The 20763-nt window shown below is 43.5% G+C and overlaps 1 protein-coding gene and 1 long non-coding RNA gene across 16 annotated transcripts in view; one reads left to right on the forward strand and one right to left on the reverse strand.

Moving 5' to 3' along the window:
- Positions 1-20763, forward strand: part of Anks1b (ankyrin repeat and sterile alpha motif domain containing 1B) — a 1165904-nt gene that overhangs the window by 1116869 nt on the left and 28272 nt on the right. For 13 of the 15 annotated variants that reach the window (NM_001414940.1, NM_001271371.3, XM_039079050.2 and 10 more), the window contains 2 exons: positions 15756-15767; positions 16891-16977. In NM_001414940.1, the coding sequence (NP_001401869.1) occupies positions 15756-15767; positions 16891-16977 (99 nt within the window). Of the gene's footprint in view, positions 1-509; positions 15442-15755; positions 15768-16890; positions 16978-20763 lie in introns of those variants that run through there. The other 2 variants (XM_063263442.1, XM_063263440.1) reach the window with 2 other exon arrangements.
- LOC134479857 (uncharacterized) lies at positions 14630-16834 on the reverse strand. The gene is made up of 2 exons (XR_010053662.1): positions 15652-16834; positions 14630-14904 (listed from the first exon to the last, which is right to left on the reverse strand). It is a non-coding gene; the product is annotated as an uncharacterized LOC134479857 (long non-coding RNA).

Below are 20763 nucleotides of genomic sequence, written 5' to 3' on the forward strand. Positions count from 1 at the left end.
AAGAGTCAAGACTAATGGACCTGTTCCATACGGCAGATAATCAAAGTCAAATCGCAGATACTTAAAGAGCAGGTCCCAGGTTTTACTTGTGACCAGCGTAATCATCATTAGTTTCATATGAGTGAATAGTTTGTTACTAAAGTAACGAAAAACACATAATGGAGCTAAAACAATTTTTTATTCTTTATTTTTTTTTTTTTTTGAGACAGGGTTTCTCTGTGTGGCAGAGTCCTGGCTATCCTGGGCACGCTGTATAGACCAGGCTGCCCTATGAACTCAACTGCCAATGCTTCCTGAGTGCCGGGATTAAAGGCATGGGTCACCACACCCAGTGAACTAAAACAATTTTAAAGACAGATGTAAGGTGTTTAGTGGCAATTGGAACCAAATATATGTGAATCTCCATGAAACCAATTGGTATACAATCACTAGTTCCTGATCAATTAGGTAACAAAACGACTAAAATAGAGTGTGACTCTTGATACGGCACTGACGCATGTTAATCCTAGGTGACCTGGCGCTGCTTGATTACCTTGGTGTCTTACTACAGCGACAGCTGCCAATGCTCACTGATCACAGTGTGTTCTGCTGCACGCAAAATCCCCACTTAAAATGAAGACGCCAGGTCCCAGGGAGAATACCTTGGCAATCCAGACCTGTATTTAAGTCCGACTCAAGAGCATGAACTCTCCAAAAACACTGGGTTCCCCTGTTTTCCCAGAGCCTCTGTTTCTCATCCATAGAGAACGGCATGAGAGCAGATGACCTTGAGGGATTTTCCCGGTTTTATCATTCTGGGAATCTTGTATTCCGAATAGAAACTATCTGACCTACATTGTGTCACCACCGAACAGTGAGAGAAAGAGGAAAGTTTCCAACCATCCAGCCTCACAGTGATTTCAGAGATTTCCAGGAGCCTGTCTAAGAAATGGATCTGGCATTTCTCAATTCATGCGATTAACTAGATTACTGGAGTCCACCTGCTTCGGGATTTTTCAGTCAGCTCGAGCTCTGCAATGTTCGAGGAGCAGATTCGGGATGTGAATGGGTGTTAGTCAATTTCTCGAAACTGAATGGACTTCAAATCACATCCTGAGAGCAATAGCAAGACCAATTTAATAGTCTCAACAGAGAATAATCAAGTTAAAGACTTGTCTGTTGCCTAAAATGAAACTTAGGGAGAAAAAAAAAACTGCCTATTTAAAAGCCATTCCTCTGTTCTTTGGGGCATTTTTTTTTCTGGTTTGCCTCCCTTTTGTGTTTATTTTTGATTGTTTATATGAAAAAAATTGCAGGTTGATTGCTTCCCAGAATATCATAAAACCTTATTTGCTACCTTGATTAAATAAATTTCAGGCCCTGATACAGTAACCCAAGTTGCTTTGGTTGGAGCCCTTCGAAGCTAGAAGTGCAGATTGGAGTTGTGAATTAGAACTTTTCACCAGCTGGAAAATGGTGTGAATTTCAACTGCAGCTCATTTCCAGTCTGAAGCCAAAGATGTTGTTTTCTTTGCTAAGTAACCTGATGGCTGTCTAGCCTCATGCCCCAGTATAATCGAATTCTTGTCAGGAGACAGACTTTAGGACACGAATGTTCTTGAAAGTCAACGTACATTAATAGCACTAGCTAAAGCACTGCGGACTAAAACTTAACTCAGGTTAAATCTTTGGGTCGAGAAAAAGAAGTTGTCCCTTTGCTACTGTGCACGCTAGCTGAAATGAAAACTTCTCTGTAAGAAGTCAGTCAGTCTGTGCCTGTTTGGAGAAGAGTTTTCGTAAACATGGTTTGCTAACAGAGATGCCTAAGATCTGGCTATTACTTTCACTGCATTGACTGGAAGGGAGCAAGCGCGTGATTCTCCTGGACTGGTAGAAACATCACCTAACATGTGTCTTTAAACAGCCACCGGCCTGATAAATGACCCTGAAAAGACAGCTGTGGTCTTTTGGAGCCATTTCATTAGGACTGAGAACACTCAGCACTTGCCTTCGTGCACAGCCCAAGAGAATTGCATAGTGTTGAGATAGGCTCTGCCCTTACCCAAGATGCATGGGTCATTTGAATTACAATTCTTCGAACATCTTTACATATGCATAATGAGTGTTTATGGTTTTTTTGTTTCCCATACACCTTGTAATGAAAGCCCAAAGATAATTTTCTGCAGTGTTTTAACATACCTTTTTTTTTTTTTGATTATGTCCCATTGCACGAAGTCAGGCGTAGAATTTTCCATGGTGCCATTTGGTTTGGCATTCAGAAAATACCAGCGTTTTGAGCACCTCTTTTAGACCAGGGATGTTCAGCCTGTGTCACGGTCATCTTCAGCATCCATACCAGAACACAAAGCCAATGGAAGTTTAATAACTTGCCCCGGCAAACTCCAGGATCAAGCACATCCCAGACTTGCTGTGGGTTATATAGTATCTTGAATTTTATAACAGCTGGAAAAGTAGGCTTTTTATGTGTCTAAGATCTTCAGGAACTCACAAGTAATTCATGATGTTCGCATTGGCCAAATCAAACCATCTGGGTGCAGATAGATATCTCTAGTAATACGGGATAAACTCCAGTACATTGACTTAAACTGAACTTTCAGCCATGTCCCTACTGAATGCTTGCTAAGTTGGTTTTCTCCCACAGTTCTTACTTTAGGACATTCATTCTTGCTTAGGCAGAATCTGAACAACTTCTCCTTCTCAGAGGCATGGGGAGTATTTGATATTCACAACTGGTTGGTTTCCATGTCTTAAACCCATCCATGCATCCATCTCTAAGGTCTCCTGAAGGTCTGAAGTAGAAATAGTTTTCATTTCTTTCCTGGTGTTTTATTGTGTGTATCATTTCAGTTAAAAACCTGTCAAGATAAACTCAACGTGTTAGATGGTAGTTTAATTCACCTTATTGTGCAGTGTGGAATAATTTGTTTGCTCGGGTGAAATTTTCTTTTTTCCTTTTTCCTCTTCCAAACAGTCTTAAGATGTTTTTAATTAATAGAGTTGATTTTTAATGGACTCTTTTTTTTTTTGAAGCACACTTAGCTTTACAGAAAAAAAAAATTCAAGAAGCAAATGCTTCTTGTATGCTTGTTCCCTAACTGTCTTAGTGTTACTATTTCGGTGGTGTAAGACCTTGGCCAAGAGCAAGTTGAGGAGGAAAGGGTTTATTTGGCTTACACTTCCACACTGTAGTCCCTCATTGAAGGAAGCCAGGACAGGAATTCAGGCAGGGCAGAAATAAATGCAAGAGGCAAGAGCTGGTGCAGACACCGCAGAGGGGCTGCTCACTGGCTTGCATCACATGGTTTGCTCAGCCTGCTTTCTTATAGAACCCAGCCAAGGACTAGCACTGCCCAAATGGGCTAGACCCTCCCCCATCTAATTAAGAAAATACCTTATCAGCACAGTTTCTGAATTGAGGTTCCCTCCTTCCAGAGAACTCTACCTTGTGTCAAGCTGACAGAAAATTAGCCAGCACCATCGGACCCTTGTCAACTTGACACACTAACACATTAAGCCATAACCTTCCCTTTCTTGTTCTCCCCAATGCCAAGATCACACATTAATGTTATCATTATAATATATATCATATATGTCATATGATACATATTATAATGTTATCGCTCCAAATTTTAAGTCACAGTCTTTTAAAACTCAAATATTTCGAAATCCAGTTTCCTTAAAATCCAAAGTCTTAAAATTCAGTCTCAACCGAGAGCTCCTATAAAATAAAGTTTAAATAAATCCTTTCTTGATTGAAGAGGACGGAACCGAAGCACAGTTGCAATCTGAGCAAAGCAAGAACGTAAATAGCTCAATATCCAGTTATCTAGAGCTCATTCACGATCTTCTGGGCTCCTCCAAGAGAACTTTTCTGTCACCTTTCTGGCTCTGCCTTCTACGGCACACTCGATTGTCTTCTAGACTGAGGCTCTCTCCACTCCTCTGCTGCTGCTACCCTTGGAGTCAACCCACGGTACCGACACCTCAAAAATGGTGCAGTCTGCTATAACTGTGCTACACTTTCACTAGTAGTTTCTCCTGGGGCCTCTTCAGACCACATGGTGGCTCTCATCTCTTCTCCAAGACCCCTTTCACACCTTCAAAACTTAGCACCATCGGGGTAAGTCATATACTACCAAGTCCAGCTGCCAGCATGAGGTACAACCTTGGCCACTTCTGGAACACAGCTTCTGTGTCCTGACTCCCAGGAAACACTCCCCAGATCACCTCAGTGATGCTGGTCTCTTCTTAATCACAGCCAGTCCTTCAGCCCCAGTTGACCAGAATCACAGATTTTTTTCACACCCAGCGGATTCTTTGCTTCCTTCTGAAACCTCACAAGCCAGGTCTCCATTGTCTACACTGCTCTCAACATTCTTATCTTCCTTCCTTCTATGTAACAAACAGCTCACCGAGCTCTCAACACTCAATGGCTTTTCTAGCTGGAACTTCCAAGCTCCTTCCACAGTCCTCCCCAAAACAATGTGGTCAGGTCTGTCACTGTAATACCCCACTACGATGGTATGAACTTATCTTAGTTACGGTTACTATTACTTATGATGAAACAAACACCATGACAAAAAGCAAGTTAGGGTGGAAAGGGTTTATTTGGTTCATACTTCTACATTGTAGTTGATCACTGAAGGAAACCAGGGCAGGACCTCAAAAGAGCAGAAGCCTGGAGGCAGAAGCAGGGGCAGAGACCATGGAGGGGTGCTACTTACTGGCTTGCTCATCATGGCTTGCTCAGCCTGTTTTCTTATAGAACCAAGGACCACCAGCCCAAGGATGGCACCACCCACAATGGGATGGGCCCTTGCCCACCAATCACTAATTAAGAAAATGCCTTATGAATGGCACTTATGGGCACATTTTCCCAGTTGAGGTTCCCTCCTTTCAGAGAACTCTAGCTTATGTCAAATTGACATAAACTAGCCAGCCCGCTAAGCGACATGTTTGCATGTTCCTCCATTATCAACAGCTAAGTGGTAGATTTGTTCCTGATGGACTCACGTTGACGATGTGAATACTCTTGCTGCTGTACATCCTGTACGTCTGGACAAACTGACAATGGCCTGTGTCTACCATTACCACACATGAAAGTGTCTCTACCCTGCAGTTCTCTGGTTTTCAGAGCTGTTTTAGATTTACAAGAGAAAAAAAATGGTCCAAAAATTGCAGTGCTCACATACTCTCCCCCTACAGCTACTGAATTTACAGCTTTCTCTTTTTGTGAAACTCTTGTGTTGGCACGATACATTTGTCACAATTAGGACCACCAGTATTAAGTAAAGTTTGTGGTATATATTAGAACTCATCCTTCCTGTTAACAGAGTTCTGGGGCTCTATAAATGTGCAACAATGTATCTACTATTTCTTCTTAGTTGCTCCCATGTTTTGGAAAGTATACAGACGCTGTAAAAATGTAAACATTCCTAAACAAGCACAACATTTCTCCCCCAGGATGCAAACTCTGAATAATGCCCCTCTTTCTTCTAAATGTGTTTAGTGAAGAATCAGTAGGAGCTGGCTTTGAACCCTGATAATATATTACTGAGCAAAATTGCCATGTCTGCTTTGTCTTTTTAGATTTTCTTTGATAAAAAGCCCATCTGACAGGCTTTGGTACTAAGCCATAGTTTTCCTTCTTTATAGTAGCCAGACTGCTCATTTCCTGTATTCTGACAGCTTTGCAGACAGCCCCACTTCAGGTCGGAAATACAAAAACATATACTACTGACATGGGGAGAGTCAGAAAAGATATATCTTTCATCTTAACACAGTCATTTACGCTGCCTTTTGTGTTAGTGCTTTTAGCTAAATCCATGCTCTGAAACACAGGCTTCATTTCCTAATTAGTCCCTGGGGTAAATAATTAGTTCTAGGGTGCTAAATATGATGCCCTTTCTGCGGGGTTTCCCCATAGAACAGAGCCTTCTTTCTATCTCTCCCTCACGTGACACTGGGTGAATGCCAGTGGGGGAGGGATCATGCTGCCCCTCCCCCTTGACAGCAGGGATGGTGTGCAGTACATGTCTCTGTGGCACCTGCTTTATCGTGATGGTTAGACACAACGATGCATGCAAAGCTCATGTCTCCATGACATCTCAGACACACTGGCTTCTTCCTTCAAATGGTTGAGTAAATCCATGGGCAGATTTCCTTTAGATTCCTTTTTTTTTTTTTTTTTACCCCATCCCTGTGGCTGGTACCCCTTTCATTGTACTGTCTATGACCATAGTATGTAAGAGAATATTCTAAGGTTTAGGAGTCCCAGACTTTCCTTTCCACCTCGTGAGGTCATCTCTAAAACAGAGAAAACAAATGAAAAAGGAAGTTCTTCACGAGATGACGAGATGACGTATGTAACTCTACAGTTGTATGTAACTCTACAGTTGTATGTTTGGTTCTGTTGTCCCTAAATCAATTGGAATTTGCTTTTTCAAACGTTGGGTCTACGGGACTGGATTTTATAAAGCTCCAATTATATTACCAAAGGGCCATTCTGTGATTTGGGTTTGTTGTATGTGAGTAACTCCCGTTTTGAAGATTCCATAAAGTACAGCATTTAATGAGCTAGGAGATCGTTCTGACCAATGTGAAGTTCTATTTAATTTTGCCTCTCTGGTCTTACCCTTGCCACCATCCCTGTATTTTGCCTGGAGTTTAATCACCACTAATATACAGAGCCCCATCGATCCCCTAGTTAGATTAAATATGCCGCCGTTAGAAAACACAGGCCATTGGATTCACTGTAATACCCTTTGCAATCTTACTTTCTCCACTCTCACGGTTAGCGATTAGCATTATTCACAGGTGTCTGTGGTCTTGGAAATTGCTCTGAAAAGGGAGGAAAAGGGAGGCTAGGCTAAGGCATCGGCTCAGTCAGTAAAGCACTTGTTTTGCAAGCGTGGGAACTTCAGTTGAGGCAGATTCCCCAGTACCCACAGAAAATACCAGCCAAAGCAGCAGAAGCCTGTCACGTCAGCTCTACAGAGGCAGAGACCGATCCCCAAGGTTCAGCTTGCTAGCCTGCCAATCTAGCAGAATCAATGGGTCACAGGTTCAGTGAGAGACCCTCCCTCAATCAATCAATCAACCAATCAATCAATATAAATAAATAAAGTGGAAAGCAATCGAGGAAGATATCTAACGTTAACCTTTGGCCTCAACATGCACACATGCTGTACACACACACTGAGACAGAAAGAGACAGACCAACAGACATGACACAGACAGACACATGGACAGACAAAACCACATACACAGAGGAGTTAGAGGAGTTGGAGGCATAGAAGATAGAGAGGCAGAGGGGAACAAGAAGGAAATGGTGCCTGATTTTTAATGAGGCTAAGAGAGAATAAGGACTTATTTTAAGGGTTTTTTTTTTAATCAGAAATAGGCAGGATCTCAGAGAGTTTTAAAATTGTGGAGCCTTTGAACTTTCACCATAGGTCTCATTAGGTCTGTTCTCCTTAATTTGTATGATTCTTTAAACGTTCAAGCTGGAATCACCTCTAATGGGTGACTTTTCAAATATGTAGATTTCCGGGTACTGGTCGGTGCTTTGGTCTGAGCTCCATCACTGTCTTTGCTCGTCCCTGTGCTTTCAAAGAATCAACACCGGGAGAAAGCTGAAAGGGCTTTTTTTTTTAAAGTTAGAATGTGTCCTTCCTTAAAAGGAACTGAAACCGAAGCCATGATCCAAAAGTTCAAAGCCACCCTGAGCTATGTAGCAAGTTCTTTGGTCTTTGCACAGATCCTTCTGAGAGCAAATGCCATCCACAGCGTTTGCAGGGGCAAATATATAAAAAGACTAAGTTCTGTTGCCAAAAATTTCAGCTGAGGTTTGCGTTTTGCACCATCATCTTCAGGTGGGGTCGTGGAATCAGGCCCCGCCTTCTTCTGAGGACTCCAGGCTTTTTATAGGGAGGACCGAGCCTACCACATAACGGACAACCCCAAAGCAGCCACTTCCCAGTCCACTTTTTTTTTTTCTTGCCTTAATTTCCACTCGTCTTAAAGCCTCTTTCTAAATGTGTTTATTTAAGTGAACGTCATTGGCTACATAGGGCAGCACCAGCACTTGGGAGGAGCAAAATTTTAAAACCACCCTGAGCTATGTATCAAGTTCAAGGCCCCCTCTCAAATAAATAACAAGTTCTCTTTGACCCGAATACATTGCCATGTTTAATGTCCATGTATACACACATACATATGCACGAAAAATTAAAACTCAAAAAAAAGTCAAAAACAAGGTAGACAGCATCTGAGGGGAGGATATCCAAGGTTGCCCTCTGACCATGAGTACCCACCTGTAGGTAAACACACACATGCATGTAAATACACACACACACACACACACACACACACACACACGTATGAAGACTCAATAAATTGGCTTAAGCTAAAAAAAAATCACAAATGTTTAGGCCTTTTTTTTTTAATTGCAAAGCAACATGTCATTGCAAAGAATTCTTTGTTATGTGCTCCCAAAGCAGAGAACAGAAGGAAGAAGTGAAAACAACTAATTTTTACCACCCAGAAGTGGTAAGCATCCTCCTGCTGACACCTTGTTCACGTGTGATCCTTCAGAGTAATTACTCAGGCCTCCTGGGCATTACTCCTTCGCTAAAACCTGGAAATGTTCTGTACCTGTTGTTTTACGGTCTATTTTAAACCGCAGTTATATTTGGGATTTTTTTTAAAAAGTATTTCAGTAACTCTTCATCCTCAGTATCATTTCTGGTGCTTAATTACAATATCCCAATCCATAGTTAAAACAATCTCTCAGCCAATTCCCTTGATTAGTGTGTCCAGTTCCAATTTAAAAAAAAAAAATTATAACCAGGAGTCTTTGCAAGTGCTGATTAGTTCCCTAAAATAAGTCACTAAATGTAGAACAGCTAAGCCAAAGGGCATACCCGTTTCGGAACTTTGCAGAACGATTGCCAAAATGCCTTCTAAACACTCACATGCTGTGAGGGACCATAGCCACTGGTGTCTCTCAGCATCAGGTGCTTACTGTCTTGGACACGCCCCGCCCCTCTGACCCGGGACCTCATGAGAGGCGGGGCATCTTCAGCAAGCCGCCTAGTCTTACCAACATCTATTCTGCCTGTAACTCTAGCATCTCTTTATTTCATGTGAAGAATGTTTTCAGCTCTCAGGGCCCTCTGGAAACCATGAAAGGATTAAATAATCCTTGCTAATTGCTCTCAAGACTAAGAGCTGCAGCTAAACGCTAATGGCAGATTTGGGGGGGGGGGGTGGCAGAAATCACTTGTCAAATGCGCTTTGATAAACTAGCTCCTCAGAATGAACGCGGGGTGCCGCGCAGCTGGGTTTACCCGCACAGCGTCAGAGAGCCGCGCTGACAGTGACTCTCAATCAAATTGATCAACTGCGTCTTTAGAGCAGTCGAGCTTAAAGTGTGGGCCCCGGATGCAGAGTCAGCAGCATCTGGGAATTCGTTAGAATTGCAAATGTGCAGGCCCCAGCCCACTTTCCCCGAGCCTCTGGGTTCGGAGTGCCCTCCCACCCCACGCCCCCCCCACCCCCCCCCCCGTAATCAGTCATTTACGGAATCCATGATACTGTCGCAGCATTCAGATACACTCCATAGGGGAGAACCACTGCCATGGTCCCCAGGACATCCCGCTGAGGATCCTGTGTAGGTCAGCTGTTCTGGGTAGATACCTGATGTCACTGTGCTTGGAGATTGGCCAGACCTAGGACAAAGTTAGAGGGCATCACTTTGGGTAGCGCTAGAGTTGGGCAGGACTTAAATTTTAGCTCTATAGCAGTTCGCACTTCCCGCAAGGAGATGTGTTAGGAATGGCCACGGCTCGCTTGTTCATGTCACGCAGTCATGGTTTGAGTCTCTGTTCCCTCAGCCTTTGGACTGGAGTTCTTGAGGCCACAAAAGCCATCTGAAATCATTTGGCCACGTTTCTCAGCCAAATGAAGCACTTGTTAGTGACACTTGAGAACCCAAACTATTCTTTTTTTTTTAAGAAATAGAGGGGAAAACTCCCCAGCTACCACCAGGAATCACCTTAGCCTCTTAGAGGCCCTTCCTACCTTTTCTGATACCTACTCAGGGAGCCAGGGTGAAGTTGCAGCCTTCTCCTTGAAGCTGTAAAATCACCCATCACCGAAGCTCTAACCCAGGAATCTCTTGATAGCCTCACATCACATCATCCTGGGCTTCAGGTACCACGGGTCTCATGATGGTTCTCTACAACCCCACACTGTTGTCAGCTTTTGGCTTCAGCAGCTGGGAGAGTACCCTATGAAAGGACTATACCATCTACTTTTGACCTTAAAAATAATGGCAACTCCTTAGGGATAAACCTGGGCCTGTCTACAAGTGGTTACAGAGGAAAGAGTCAAGGCAGCTGTGGTTGGCCTTCTAGATTCTTCCAGGAAAGCAGAACCCATGAAATTCCAAGCATTGACACAAGGTGGAGAAATAAATGTGTCAGCATGTGAGGTTCAAGAAGTCTTTCCTCAGAAAGCAACCTCAGCACTCAGTTTTACAGGCCAAGGGTTATTTCTGAATAAATATTCCAAGGTCTGCTTCCCATACCTGACTCACCCCGAAGCCTAACTGGTTTTGCTGCGTAAACCCTGAGTCTGCTTCCTATAATGTTCAACCACTTAAAAGTCACTGAAGGCTACAAAATAGTAATGTTAGATCTCATTTAAATATACTTGGGAAAACTGAATATCATCATTAGGCTTTGTAACTAACTACAGAAAATATTAAATGGCAAAATAGGTATGATCCAGGATGGAAATTCTAATTAGAAAGTATTCTCAGGGTAGCCAGGGAAATCTTTTCCCCAGCCTGTATTTTAGATATGCTGTGAGTAACCAGGGTATTATAAGAAAGAAGGTTGAGGGCTGAGGAGAAGGCTCAGTGGATAAAGGGCTTGCTGCCCAAGCATGAGAGCCTGAGTCTGAATCCCCAGCATCCACATAAAGGCCAGGCACATTCTGTAATCATGCAGGGAGAGGCAGAAGCAGATAGACTGTGCAAGCTCACCGTCAGTTAATTAAGCCAAAACAGTGAGCTCTAGGCTCTGTGAGAGATCTGCCTTCAAATAATAAAGAAGAACAACAGAGCAAGACACATGATGCTGATATTTGACCTCCACCTATGTGGATGAGTACACCTGCTCATTCCACACACACATATATATAAACATATATATATGCACATACATACTCAGATATGCATGCACACATGCACACTTACCATATATGCACGCATATACAAATACACACATATACAAATACATACACACATATACACACAAAACATATACACACCATATACTACATTCATGCATACATACATATACACATATGCACATACACACATATATACACAAACATACATACTACATATGCACAAACATATACATACACAAACACATATATATGCACATACATAACATAGAAATACATATGTATATGCACATACATACACATAGAAATACATACACAAACACGTACATATATGCACATACATTCCAGATATGCACACACATACACACATACCATACATGCACACATATATATACACACATACAAACACATATACACACAAAACACACACATACACATGCCACATACATACATTCATGCATATATACATACATATACACATATGCACATACATACATACACACACATACATACAAACACACATACCACATATGCACATACATATACATACATACACATAGAAACATACACATATGCATACATATACACAAACATATACACACAAACACATACACACACAAGAACATACACAAATACTACATGCACATACATACAAACACATTACACATACCATATATACACACACAAACACATACAAGGAAAGAGGGGAGGAAGGAAAGAAGGGAGAAAGGAAAAAAGGGAGGAAGAGAAAGAAGGAAGGAAGGCTTACTGAGGCTGTCTTAACTCTTTTCCCTCCTTCTGCACTGCTGAGGCACAAATTAAATGATTAAACACAAGCCCCCTCTAGCCTAGCCTGATGCCATACAACTGAATGCTTAGCCCCCCCACACACACCCCATAAGCCTCTCTACACTCATTCACACCCAGGAAAAGCCACACTCTGAGCTCGGTGAGTCCATTCCTCAGAAGGAACATGCCTAAACGGAGTTGAGTCTAAATTAAAAAGTGGAGACTACTTCTAATCCCAAGGCTCAGAAGGCTGAGGGAGGATTAGGAGCTCAGGGCTAGCCTGAGCTACAGAGAAGACACAGAGAAAGATCTAGGAGGCTGTCCCCATAGAAATATTTACAGTAAGTACTGACCTGTCCTGATCCCTGGGGGTCCCTGGAGTTCACTAGCTAGACAGGAGTAGACTAGTTGTCATGTTCAAGGCCAGTGAACAGGAACTGTGAGACCATTTCTTTTCTCTGTTGTAAGGGTCTTGGATGGGCATCTGATGGGAATTTCTAAATGCTAAGAGAAGCCACCATTGCTGCCCTCAGGTGTTCTGCCCACATTCTCCTTAAACTGTCACTAACATCATTGGTAACAGACCTTGCTTGTTATAGAGACTGGGATTAATAAATCCAATAAAAGCAGTAGAGCTTTCATGAAATCAAGTGAACGCTTGTTGGTTTTCCTGCCTCCCCAAAGACTGAATGGATTTGCCTCCTTTTTACAAGTGTTCACCTTTCATTAAAAGTTACGTAGAAAATGACTTCTTGGAAAGCTCCCATCAAAATACATGATCAGAAACTCCCCCATAAAGAGGCACGATTGTTGGCCCTTCCAGAAAACGCAATTGCCTTCTTGGTGGAACACAGTGTTGAAGATCTTCCATGGTCCCCTTGAGCTCCGTGGCTGGAGCTCAACAAGTTCAGCGTGTTCTTGTCAAGAGACTTAGCAGGGAGAGGACAGTCTGATCTCTATATTGGAATGCACAGCCACTTCCAACATTGACCCCATAGAGACTTGTTCCCAGCCTCCACACTGACACCTCGATGCTGACTTTGCCAAGGGAACAGGAATTGGAAGACCATTTGTCTTTTCTCTGCTGTGTAGGACTAGGCTGAGCATCCTACAGGGAATCTCTAAATGCTGATAGGAACCACCATTGCTGCCCTTGGCTTCTGTGACATCATCTGTGGGACATTTTCTAGCTCCATTTTTAGTCTCTTGGCCAGATCTTAAGAATTCATCTTCTGCTTGTCATGGTGTTCCAAGCCTTTATTTCCAGCACCACTCAGGAGGCTGAGGCAGGCAGATCTCTGAGTTGAGGCCAGCCTGGTCTACAGAGAGAGTTCCAGGGCAGCCAGGGGTACACAGAGAGACCTGGTCTAAAACAAATTTATCTTTTGCCTGGCATGGTGTTGTATACCTTTAGTCCCAGCCCCTGGGGGCAGAGACAGGCAAATCTCTATGAGTTCCAGGCCAGCCAGGGCTGCACAGTGAGACCTGTCTCAAAAAAAAGAATGTATCTCCCAGCCATATGTGATAGCCCACATCTATACACTTAACACTCAGAAGGCTGAGGCAGGAGGATAACTAGTTCAAAGCCAGCCTGGACTGTACAGTAAAGCCTGTCCTAAAAATGGTGGGTGTTGGGGTTCATCTTCCCCTTCGGGTGTGGTCCTTTTTAACCCTCACTGCACCCTAAGACACCCCACCTGCTTCTATCCCTGCGGTCACACTTCCAACATCTGAGTTTCGCCTCTTACTTCTTCCTAATTAGCAAGCTGGCCATGTAAAGGCATCTCTGTGTGTCTTTGCAAACGCATGCTTCCCTCTGGCATTGCTGTCTCTGCTAATGGCTGCTTCATATGTGGTGCTTCATACTCACACTCATTCACTTGCTATGACATCACAGAGAGCCTCTCGACTCTTCGCCCTTCGTTGTGGGGCTCCCCATTATCCACACTTCTACTTCGATCCATATAGAGTCTGCCTTTTAGATTTTATGTCCTTCACCCTCCGTCTTCGATACATCTTTCTTACATCACTTCCGACTTAACAGCTTCTGATGGGTCTGATCTTAGCCAGGAAGTCCCGCCTTCCAAATCTACTACATGACCCTGCTTTCCTAACAGCTACCTCACCCACCATAAAGTTCTCATTTACCGGTGTATGTGACTTTGCTCTTAGAACAGCCCCCCTTTCTCTTCCTTTTGCCACTCCGATGACTCTACCTCCACAGCCCGTGCCCCCTGGTAGGTAATCAGGCTTGATGAATGAACGGCTTTATTAATACCTGCCTTACCCTTTCATTGAAGGTGAACCCTTCCATGCTTGCTATTCCAGAAGTATTCTGTTCCCATTGCCACTGCTGCGTGTGTCAGCCTTGTGGCTGTACCTTATGTCCAACTCAGAATGTGTGCTGTGTGAGTGGAGATGTGCTCCTATGGTACGCTGCCCTTCCTCCCAGAAGGCATCTTGCCCAGCCCTGTTTCCCACTTAGCCTTGGCAAGGCGCTCAGTCACTCAGGTGGCAATTCGAGCAGTGGCATTCACTTACAGTTTTACATCCCTGAATTGAACCCCGAGCTTTTCCAGCGACTAGTGCAGGGGGCTGCCCAAAATAACCACCCAACTGCCGAACAAATAACAAATGGGTCTTCTTACTACTCAATAAAATACTGGTATTTTCATCTTAATGTAGCGATAGATTGTTTCAGGTTACAAATAGGTCTGGCCAGGGAAAAAATACTCATAGCAAGAGATGAGGGAGGTGATTGGCTGAGATCCACTGTTACGCTTCACAAAGAGTTCTTCACACTCAGTCCAGTCAACAGCCTGTGGTGCCCTCGCCTTCTCTGTTCATGAGTCCAGCCACTGCTTTGCCCAAACCAGCACATAGCACGTGCTCTCTTCTAGTCTTGCCTTTCGATTTGTCCTGCACATTTTCCAGAAGCGGTTAGGAAAAACATTCAGAACATCAAAGCATATAATGTTATATTCCATTTTTCTAGAATGACTTGTTTTCCGGCAGTTGCAAGAGAAAAAAAATTCGCAAGTCTAGGTAATTTTAAAACTAGTTAAAAAATCACTTCAAGAGAACCTCTCTTTATTGCCTGGGATCAATACATTTCAAATAATATTCTTAGTGAGTAAATTCCTTCTTCTCTGAAACAGTATGGCAGTGCTCACAGAAGATGCTGTGTCAGGACAACGAGGACAGTGTAAAAGACCTCTTGGGAGGATGGTGGGGTCCAAGGAGACCTCTTCCAGGGTCAAAAAACAAAAAAAAAAGACCTGGATCTCAAAAAAAAAAAAGACCTCTGGGGGGCGGGGGGAACGGCCAAACAAGAGATGCAATCAGTGAGTTTCAGTCACCCATTAAGAAGCCCTTTTTTAATTCCGGTCACATTTTGGAAATTTTTAAATGGAGCGACATAAATTTTAAAAGTTCCCGTCCTTTCCGGAGTCCCCCAATGTAGCGGTCTGGCTGTCTAAGGCTCATAGTCCTAAGGCTCTGCTGCTGCTCTGTAAACAGGAAGTTGAGATAACAGAGAAAGGGAAACAGAGGCAGGGCCATTGAGAGCTCGCAGCAGTTTCTGAAGTAACGGTCTCATGGCCTCGGCTTCCATCTATGAAGCCTGCTCTCTTTCTGTGGCTCCCTTTACTTTTTTAATGAACTTACGCGGTTCGGCGAACTGTTGAAACGGTTGCTTTTCTTTCTCACACCCTCTCATGTGTTTTCTTTCCTATTCTATCCCTACCTGGCTTGTGTGAAAAATACATCAGGCTAACTGTCAGGTAAGTCCGGCTGCATGTTTAACGTGATGAAGGGTATGCATGGAGGAATGTGAAGTAAACGAGACTGTTGGTGACCGGTGACAAAGGACAAGGCTGAGCAGGAAGGCGCAGACTGGTTTACCCAGAACCCTTTGCAGCTGTGTAAATGGGTGGATCCAGTGGGAACGTCCATCACGAGAGCTTAGCCTGCGGGAAGGTGGCCGAGCTATAGGATGAAGCCACTTGCCTGTCCTGTCTAGCATTTCTTTTCTTTTTTCTTTTTTTTTCTTTTTTTTTTTTTTTGGTTCTTTTTTTTTTTGGAGCTGGGGACCGAACCCAGGGCCTTGCGCTTCCTAGGTAAGCGCTCTACCACTGAGCTAAATCCCCAGCCCCTCAACATCGTTTTTTTTGTTTGTTTGTTTGTTTGTTTGTTTGTTTGGTTTTTTTGGTTCTTTTTTTTTTTTTGGAGCTGGGGACCGAACCCAGGGCCTTGCGCTTCCTAGGCAAGCGCTCTACCGCTGAGCTAAATCCCCAGCCCCTAGCATTTCTTTTTTTCTGTGACTCTGAATGAGGGCTGCTCCTAGACGTTATAGAGCAGTATGAGATCCTATGTGGTCTGTGTGATGCCGCTATAAATATTATATCCGCTTCTGGGATTTGGCCAGGATCAAGGAAAAATTTTCAGGGATGTATTTTAAATCCCTGTTCTGATTCCACATCTGAACATTCATTCCTTGTGCCTTGACAAAGAATGGAAGTTAGGAGGAGGAAGGAACAGCAGTGCCATATATTTTGTTGCTGCCGAAATGCACGGTTGGTGATGTTGGTGTTCAAGAATGTGGTTTAAGTCTTCGTAAGGAATCAGACAGAGTTCACTGACCTCCTGCTGATGTTGAGGGAAAGGGGAATTCTATTACTGTGATTAGGGTCAATAGATACTTGGTAAGCCCAAAGCATAGCTAATGACAAGAGAGACAGCCATTTAAATCTGATAGTGGGGTGTGTGTGTGTGTGTGTGTGTGTGTGTGTGTGTGTTAGCGTCAGTTCGTTTTTATCTTTCTAGAGGAAAAAGAAAAAAAAACAATGTGTTTCAGTTGCTATGCAACAACACACTGTTCTAACAGCGTTCTAATTTTAATTTCAGAAGTCTACGGAGCAAATGAAGAAAGTCCCCACTATCATTCTTTCTGTCTCATATAAAGGAGTCAAATTTATTGATGCGGCAAATAAGGTAGGTGCCCAACCTCTCTTTGGCCCAAGTTGCTGACATAGTCCTGAGTGTGGGAATATAAAATCCCGGCACAACCCGTTTTGCCACTCCCCCCCCTTATGCTTCCCGCTCAGTCTATGGCTGCAAATGCACACACGCGTATCCACTTACACACAGAGAAAGGCATGATTCATTTGGGGTCTTGATGTAGGATTGTTATACATATTTTGTGCTTACACTTCACAGTGTCCTCTCTAGTACATGGGGATCACTTAACAGTCGTGTCCCTTTGGAGCTAGAGGACACTGAGACAAATTGCTTAATAAAGGTAGAGGGTCCTTCCTTCACCAGAAGAATGAGAATAGATAAAGGGTGAGGATGTGGGTCTTTGTGTTGTCATATATACATATGTATGTATGGTATGTATGTATGTATGTATGTATGTATGTATGTATATTCTTGCCTTTTGAAACTACACTTGATCTTAGCCAAAAGTCAGGAAGTGGTTGCCCCCTCTTTGGCTACAGGTCGTGAATACCTGATGAAGGGGGGCACACCCTGACTTTTTGTATTCTACAGCTGCCTTTCATTCCCAGCTACTGGAATGAAGAGAGTTGCTACTGTTTGTTTTCTTTACAGACTCAATCAGAAAAGCAGCTGGGGACGCACTGTGTCCTTGTGTTCACAGTGGGAATGCTTGGCAGCTCTGAGGTCAAATGTGGCCAAGTGGGTTGCGTTTGACTTTATAAGGTCGTCTTAGAATTCCCTTCTGAGCCAAGACCACAGTATCCTACTGGTAACCTAGAAAGCTTAGGTGTGGCCACTGTCAGGGTTGGAAAAGCTGACTGGCTTCTCACAAAACCCTAAAGGTCTGTTGGAGTGTTTCACTCTCCTGTCCTTTCAACCAATAAAGGGAAAGATGGGGTGATGACCATTTGTAAGTAGTGTTTGTCTTCTGCATCGGTCACCCTGATCTTGCCCCCAGACACACTCCATTTTGAAGAAACAGAATGGAGAGTCATGAAACCAGTCAACTTCAGCAGTGGTGACAGGGAGCCAAAGCAACCAGATTTCGACATCAGGGGAAGTCCCATGAATGGTGACCCTTTTGTGTCTGTAACCTTGAGCATCTGAATCAAACCTTCAGAAATTTTCCTAATTTTCTAAAAAAATCTTGCATTGGCAGTTGGATAAGCCCAAGTTCCCCCAAATATGCGATGTAAAATAACCTCTGAGTCTGGGGGAAGGTTCTAGAACTGAGATAGAAAGCCTGTAACAGCATTGTCGTGATGGCTGACAGTAATCAGAGTAATATTAAGTACATTATCTTTAATGATGGCTCAGCTGTGCAGTGTCTCGTTGGCTGTTATTATGTCAGATTACAGTTGCAGAGACTCAAATCAGAACAACCCTTGATTGGCTTTTCTATTTCTTAGACAATTTAGTTCCTGGTACTTAAAATTGCCTTATCCTTAAATCGGAGTTGTTTAAAGAGTTCTTCAGTTGGAATGTTTCATTGAAGGTATCATTGCTATTTAGTCTACCCAGTATGAAAGGAAGATATTTTAGTTAGGGTTCTCATTGCTGTAAAGAGACACCAAGACAACTCTTATAAGGACTACATTTAATTGGGGCTGGATTACAGGTTCAGAGGTTCAGTCCATCATCATCAAGGCAGGAGCATGGCAGTGTCCAGGCCGATGTGGTGTTGGAGGAGACGAAAGTTCCACATCTTGATACAAAGACAGACAGGAAAAGACTGTCTTTCACATGGTTAAAAGGAGGGTCTCAAAGCCCACCCCCATAATGACACATTTCTTCCAACAAGGCCGCACCTTCTAAGAGTGCCACTCCCTGGACCAAGCATATTCAAACCACCACAGGCTGCTTTTGTACTTGGACCCTCTACCACCACACACATACACATAGACAAACACACACATATACACACACACATACACACACATATACAAACAAACACACACATACACACACATACACACACATATACAAACACACCCATACACACACACATAAACACACACACACGTACACACACACACATATATACAAACACACACACACATACACAAGCACACACACACACACACACACACACACATACACACACACACACACCTCACCCCCAAATCTGAAGCATCTGTGTCTTTCTATTGAATTTGAAAAACTCGCAGATCAGTGTTGAGTTTGACACTCCCTGAACTGGGTTGGATTTGGTCCATTTCTAAACATGAGCCATTTGCTATTAGAAGTTGCTATAGCCTAAAGGGTCATGTCTGTCATTCAGTGGTGTCATAACCCACCTGCGTCTACACAGACGTCTGTCCTCTCTGACCAGACCCCCACCATCAGAACAATGAGGGAGGCTTAGCTGGGTCTGCTGCCATTTGCAGACACACAGAGGGCTTTAGACTCCATGCCTCTTGACCGTTCCTCTTGAGAGACTTTGACTCAGTTGACAGTGACAGTTGTGTAGACGCCTGACAACCTCTTTGAAAGCATCAGTACAGGAAAAAAAATATGTGCAGAAGATAATTTTGTGTAAATAAAGACCCTGAATAAGGACATCCTGAGTACCTTTCATGTCCTTGCATTATGGCCTGTGACCCACTTTCAGGTTCATGAGTAAAGGCACAGTATGTCTGGTGGCAGTGTCTGGTGTCTATGACCATCACAACACAGACCTGGCACTCTAAAGAGCTGGAGGACGTTTACTTCAACTGGCTATATAACTGCTCCTCCCCAACATGGCACTATTGAAAGAGACGGGGTGACTCAAGGGGATAGTCTAACAGTTACTGTGTGAGAAGCCTGAAGTAGAGATTGGTCAAGGAGATAGAAACAAGTCTAAGGCTCCATTAAGAGCCGTGGAGCATGGCCAAGGCTGAGGGCCAGCCTCAGAAGACTTGAAGAATGTGCCAGAAGGGACAGAGGTGAACTCATGTGCTACTTTCTAAATCCCTTGGATTGTCCCCCCACTGGGACATACCGTCTTGGTGGCCCACTTTGCTCTGAAGGTGAAGCAGAGCAAAATAGGTAGAAGTGTATGTGAGGACCTTGTCATGTCAGGTCCTAGTGGCCATAGAGCCTGTGCTGACACACACACCTTAGTGTGCGTCCAATGTACTTGACTCTTCACCATGTGTTCCTTTGCCTTCCGCTGGGACAATGGACAGAGTCGTTCAATCCACACAGATACACTATCCTTTGACGAATGTCTGCCCACAGACATGGCCTGTTTGTCATGAACTTTTCCGCTGCCTAACCTAATACTTCTTCTATTACTCCAAGGCTACCTTCTACCAATTAGTTTAAAGAACAATGGGTAATTAATTATATGTTAATTACCCTTCCTTTCCTATTAGCCCCCATTAGGGAATGCAAAAGATGAACCAATGAGGCATTTCTTTTCTAGTCAATAAAGAGATAGCTCTGAGTTCAGAGGGAAGGGCCAGATGCCTAGTTATAAACACATAGAAGCATTGCCTAGCAACTTAGGAGACTAATCACTAAGTCTGACTTAGGAAGGAAGGAGCAAAGGACATCTTGCATTGGAAATGAAGCTTGGAATATATTTAGTCCTAGAATGTTTTAGAGAAATTACATCTGCTTTCATAGATCAGCAGCCCAGAGTCACCCCCTGCAGGGGACCTGGCTGCAAGGACTCCAGCTATTTGTTTATTGACCTTTCTTGAGATTAGCAGGGTCTTCCAAGAGGAGACCTGAAATCCAGGAATGACAAAAGCCCAGATCGCATTGACCCTCCCATGCTTTCTCTCCTCAGCC

The sequence above is a fragment of the Rattus norvegicus genome, chromosome 7, assembly GCF_036323735.1.
Source record: "Rattus norvegicus strain BN/NHsdMcwi chromosome 7, GRCr8, whole genome shotgun sequence".
Taxonomy (NCBI): domain Eukaryota; kingdom Metazoa; phylum Chordata; class Mammalia; order Rodentia; family Muridae; genus Rattus; species Rattus norvegicus.